General features: G+C 46.0%; 1 protein-coding gene across 4 annotated transcripts in view; it reads left to right on the plus strand.

The window, feature by feature from the left end:
- Window positions 1–3,753, plus strand: part of CLYBL (citramalyl-CoA lyase) — a 172,285-nt gene extending 168,532 nt beyond the window's left edge. For 2 of the 4 annotated variants that reach the window (XM_071742487.1, XM_071742493.1), the window contains 2 exons: window positions 3,096–3,195; window positions 3,320–3,753. In XM_071742487.1, the coding sequence (XP_071598588.1) occupies window positions 3,096–3,191 (96 nt within the window). In that variant the 3' untranslated portion in view covers window positions 3,192–3,195; window positions 3,320–3,753. Of the gene's footprint in view, window positions 1–3,095 lie in introns of all 4 variants that reach the window. The other 2 variants (XM_071742484.1, XM_071742491.1) reach the window with 1 other exon arrangement.
- The last annotated feature ends 2,247 nt before the right edge of the window (window positions 3,754–6,000 follow it).

Genomic DNA, 6,000 nt, shown 5'->3' on the forward strand with positions numbered 1-6,000 from the left:
CTGGAGAGCCTGTGTATTCCCAGGGCAGGTCTGGCATGTCTGACTCTCCTGACAACAGAATCCTTTTGCAGCTCTCTGAAAAGGCTCCCTCTGAATGATTTATGTGGTTACCTGGCAAGTGAGAGCCAGGGCCACCAAGGGCAGTGGATCCAAACCCCAGCTTGGCACCACACGCCCGCTGCAGCTCCCGGTCACACTGCCAGCTTCCTTAGGAACAGATCTTTGGTCCCACAGTTGAACTACTGGAAGCCTAAATACAGGCTGGAAGTGTGAGATTATTGAGAACATTAGCCGAAAAGAAAATTTAGATCTATGACTAAATTAATCCCCAGATTAACGCTATCAAAGCAAATGGTGTTTATAGAATGTCTTGTTTTCTTTATATTCATGTGCAAGAAAATCAAAAGAATGCTAAAAGCAAATTTCATCTAGCAGAACTGGAAAAGAGAGCATGGGGACAAAGCTGTAATTACTGGTATTTCCTATCTGTTGAAACCTGTGGGTGGAAAGAGAGGCAGTGAATAGAGTATATTCAATGGCATTAAAATCGGTTTCTTTTTCTGGACTTTAGCTCAACGCTGCAAATTAGCAGGGAGAAAATAAGCCTCAGAGTGAGAAGGCAGAGAAGCCAACTTCTTCATGTTACTATTTGCTGTTGGAAAAAAAACCCAACAAAAAACAAAAAAACACATTTTTTCCTTGAAGAATCAAAATTCCTAGGAAGCCTAGCAATTCCTGACAGCTACATTCTGTCAAGAAGAGAAGGTATGGGAGAAATCAGGTGGTTCAGTGTTCGTGTGTTCACACAGACACTCTTATCCTGGCTTCCTTTCTAAACATGTTGTTTTAATGAAGGGAGGACAGCCATGCTATTTAATTAACTACCACTTAACAAAAAAAAAAATAAATAAAAAAAAATCCTGACCCAGATTCATCACACTCCAATTTAAGAACCTGCAGAGGTACCTGGCTGGAGAGCATCCTGTGTACAGTCAGTGGGAGGGGAAAGACCCATTCTCTGGACCACCAGAGATCAGAATTACATTGCTAGGTGCCCTTCCCTTCCTGCAAACTATTGCAGGTACTTAGGGTCACTGTACTCCTAAGTCAGCCATTTCACAGAACTAGGAAGGAGGATCTCAGACCTTTACACATCTCTACTTATCACTGGCATGCCACTTTCTCTTTTTTCTCTTTTAAGCAAATGCTATCATTTGAATGCCTACCAAAAATTAGAGGCAATTAAAAGATATTCTTCTTACAGTGAAAAAAAAAAAATGTATCTTGAAGTTTGAGATCACTGCGTAGACCTGAGTTATTCTGGAGAATTCCTACGGTATTGAATGTTTACGTAGTTAGCAATTTATTTTCACAACATTTAATAAATGGAGCAGTTTGGGGCTGCATTTTCTGTAACGGTTTAAAAGCGTCAGTAAAAATGGCTGAGATGTATCTAAGATTAAAAGCAGTGCATTTTTATTAATAAAAATAATAGCAATAATGTTAATGATGTTGTTGGAGTAATGTAATGTTGATTGGTTGCTCTGTAAACAAGAAATTTGATGTGAAGCACCTGCCACTGGGTATCCATTAGTCCCGTTATTCTCCAGCCCCACTTGAAATACTGTAAAAGCTGTAGCAGGAAATCCTACATAGAATAAAATAATATTTTAACATATTTTTAAATGGCTTTAATACAGCCTGTTCTCACATGCAATAATATTGATTTGTATTAGGTTACTGTTTAAGGTGTATTTTTGGCTCAACTGTTCTAGACTGTGATTTAGTTCCATTTTCACTTTATATTTTCAAGTCCTCCATTTAATGCTACCAAGCCTTAAATGAAAAGCAGAAAACAATAACCAGCCTGCTCTGCTCTGCATTTCTCTCCCTGTGCATGCACAGCCACAGATGCTGCTATCAAACCCCAGGCCAGTCTGTGATCCCATATCGATTGCAGCAGGACATTAAAAGGGTGCACAGAGCTTCACAGAGATGCTCTGTGCAACTCTGGAGCCAGGCCTTCCATTCTGAAGTCTTCAGGGAAGGGACTGCATCTTTGTATCTGTGTTTTTTCAAGAACGTGTCGAAGTACTGTCAGAATTACAAATAAGATTATTTGGGGGGTTGTTGATTTTTTTTTTTTTCTTTGTCCACTGAACTTTGGCATGTCTTGGTACAGTGTTTTATCTTCAAAATCCTACCTCAGCAACATATGTATGGATAAATGCATCCACAGGAACAAGTCAAAGGTTTGGCCTTATTTTGGCACGTGTCTTCTGTTTAAGATTTACCCACAAATCATGGTTAATTATTTTAAACTTGTCGCTGTGGTACTGACACAAAATCCCCAGAAATACAAAATTACTGCTGAAACCTGCCCTGGCTCTTGGATCACCACCTCTGAGGCATGCTCTGCATCCACTGAGGGAAATTCCCTCTATGCAGTGCTCAGGTGGGCTTCACCTTGGCTCCAGAGCATGTATGAGCAATTTTACCACCCCAGCCACTTGTTTTATCAGCTTGCATCCCACACCCCTGGCTCCAGGCACAGGCCCAGCCCATCTTTAGCACCACAGACCTGATGGAGAGGTGCAACAGCACAACCTCAATATACCCCCAAGTAAAAAAAAATTCCCTCCACACCCCCAAACACCCATTGCTGTTTCCTGACAAAGAGTGCTTCTGGCTCTGCCCTCCATCTGCACTCAGTTTGGGCCAGCCCTGGTGCTGGAGGAGGATGCTGGGCATGGGGAGCAGAACCACCCCAGAGGCAGGGTGACTGCCAACCCCCCAGGGCCGGCACGCCTGGCCTTGTTGCTCTCAGCCCTCGGTGTCTGCCAGCTGGAGAGGCAGAAACAGGCAGGCCACATGCTGGGCTTCTCTCTTTTTGCCTCCTCTTCGGAGCACTCGGCACCCACTGCAATTCTTTTCATGCATTTGCCCCGTCTCTGTTAGTTTGTCTCCTGAAACTCATTCAGGATTCCTGTGGGAGCTGATGTTTCTTGGCGAACGGATGTGATTGTAAAGAGGAAGACAAGCCAGCTACCATTTCCAGGGGTCCTCTCAGGAAGTTTATATTCTCTCTTTTCCAGGGAGCCTTTACTTTCCACGGCAGCATGATCGACATGCCATTACTGAAGCAGGCACAGAACATTGTTACGCTTGCTACAGCCATCAAGAAAAAATGAGCTGGTAAATGAAGCTCTCGCCATGGGGCCCCAGTAGCTGTTTTGAAAGATGACTACAATACTTGGGGGGTGGGGGAAATGAAATTAAAGAAGTCAAGCTTAAGCAGAAATTCATTTCCATTTTGCAGATCTGTCATAGTTTGCTTGCCAGAATCGCTCATTGCTAAAACTCTTCCCAACTCAAACCACTGCTCCCTCCGTGGGGTCCATGTGCTACTACTCATAGCTTGCAACAAGGTTACATCACCGACTGTGTGTGACATCATGATAATTACTACAAATGTGGGATTATGACTTCACTGAAGGAGAAAGGCAAAACATGAGCCATGAGCTCTGTTACATGAGCAAATGAAAACCAAGTCAATCCATTCTGTTTGTATCTCTGCTTCTGCCCACTTTGGTGCAGAACTCCTGTCTGAAAGGGCAAAGCCTTAAATAATTATGCACTGGTTTAAATTATTGCGATGAAAATCATTACCCTGAGTGGGCTTCACATTCCTTCCTCCCTCCCCCCTGCCTTCCCCATCCTTTCTGTAAAAGTGCAGCAACCATTAAAAATATTGCTCCAATAATGCAGGACTCTTGACTTTCTTCTTTTATTTTTTTTTTTTTTTTTAAGTGGTCGCTATTTAGAGCATTTCCTCCTGGAAGCATCCAGCCCAGGGAAGGGTTGGACAGCAATAAACTTGTAGATTTTGGAGACACAATGCAGCAGAACTTGTGCATATGGTCTCGAGTCAGATTTACATCACATTAGGGATACGGCTACAGGTCATGTGGGCCGTGTGGTTAACGGGCTTAGTAAAGCTGTTTTGAAGAGGTTAACCCAGCTTGTAGTAAGGGTAAATAAACATAACAACCAGGCATTGTCCTCTATTCAGCATGTACTCTTATATGGAGGGCTAAAGGGTATTGAAGCTGCAGAGGATCAACTTGTGGTTGCCAGAGGACTCCAATGAAGTTTGAAACACCAACAATCAGAGATTTTGTTTCTGTTCCTCATTAAATCATGAGCTTTTGTGCTCAGACTATGAACGACTGTTCTTTAAGAAATTAACAGAATGGGAAGTTTTAAACTATGCACCAACCTTTTCATGACCTACACAGCAGCAATGCTGCTGCACTTAGACAAACACCGCGGGGAAGGCTGTTCTGTTTATTTAAATTTGTAAATAGAAAACAGTTGTTTTTTAGTTTCATTTTTCACCACCTCCATGGCCATTTTACTTATGGAGCCACAGTGCCTTATTCCTCCCATCTGCTCCCTTACTATGTTCCTCCCCCCCCAGCCCCGACTCCATCTCCGAGCAGCGATTTGAAGCATTTTTGGGTTATTTTTGGTTTAATTAAGGAGAGAAGAAGGAAGAGGAAAACCAAAAATTATAGCAAACAAAACAACCGCGGCCCAACCCGCATGAAAGCAGCGGGGCAAGGGAGCGCGGGGGCGGTGGGAGGCAGAAACCCCCCCGGGAACGGCGGGGGCACGGCGGGGCTCGGCCCAGGGGGGCGGCGGAGGAGCGGAACCGGGGCAGATCCACCCGGGAACGGCGAGGGCACGGCGGGGCTCGGAGAAGGAGCGGGACTGGGGAGGGCGGCCCGCACCCCCCGGGAATGGCGGGCTCGGCCCGGGAGACGGCGGAGGAGCTTGACTGGGGGCAGCCCCCCGCCCATCTCCGCATCGCTCCCTGTTCCCGCCGGGGCGGCACCGAGGGGGCGGCCGCAGAGCTCCCGCCGCGGGGTTTGAGGATGAGCAGCGCGGGCCCACACCGCACCCCCTGTTACACCCCCCACCCCCCCCATACACGCACACCCCCCCGATCCCTCCCGAGTCCGGTCCGAGGGCGCTGCACCGGGTGATCCCTTACAGCGCGGGGACCTCCAGGCTAATCTGATTAATTAAAGACTACCTGTTCCCATTGCGCATCGCAGCCCTCCCCCCACCCCCAGTTCCCCCCCTTCTCCACGTCTTGCGTTTCAGGGCACCCTCGGTTATTAATTCCTGGCTGACTAAATTATGGGTAACACTATTAAAACATTATCAGAACTAATGAGAAACAATTACTTAGAAGATGAGCTGGGACAAGCCGGAGCTGGGCACATGTGTAGTTATCCCCGCAGATTACTTTAATAAATCATCAGGTGCAAGGCAAGACGCCGGCGAGGCCTGGCGCAGGGAATGGAAAATGAGATTTATGAAATATAGAGGGTTGTTTTTTTGTGGTTTGGGGATTTTACTTTTTTTTTTTTTTTTTTTTTTTTTTTTTGTCATTTATATCAATAGGACCCGTGTAGCGTAGATGGTTTTATTCCCTTAACACCGCACCGGGAGGTGGCAGAGGAGGACATGGGTGGGGGGGCGAGGGGGTGTAGAGAACAGGATTTCAGAAAATAATGTCTTCATTGTTTTACTGAAGTCTTAATGACATCGTGTGACAAGCCCGCAGGAGGTGCGCGGCCGCGGAGGGCACCGCGGAGGGCAGCGCGGGGGGCGGTGGAAGGGCACCCTACAGCCGCCCCCCACCATCCACCTTTCCCCGCCGCCTCCGCTCCCTCATTACAACCCAGAAATAATAATCATCACCATCATCATCATCTCTCATGAGGTGTTTTACGCGCAACCTCTCGCTACCGCAGCTGAGTGCTTAAGTAAGTTCATTTCGTGACCCATACGCGGAGAAATTAAATATGCAAATAAAATACTGGATATATTCAGATTTCTCCTTAAATTTCCCCGACACAAACTCCCCCAGCTGAAAGTCCTGCTTTCATTGAACAGTCCCAATGATTTGCACTTTATAAGAAATAAAAC

The sequence above is a fragment of the Heliangelus exortis genome, chromosome 1 (assembly GCF_036169615.1).
Source record: "Heliangelus exortis chromosome 1, bHelExo1.hap1, whole genome shotgun sequence".
Taxonomy (NCBI): domain Eukaryota; kingdom Metazoa; phylum Chordata; class Aves; order Apodiformes; family Trochilidae; genus Heliangelus; species Heliangelus exortis.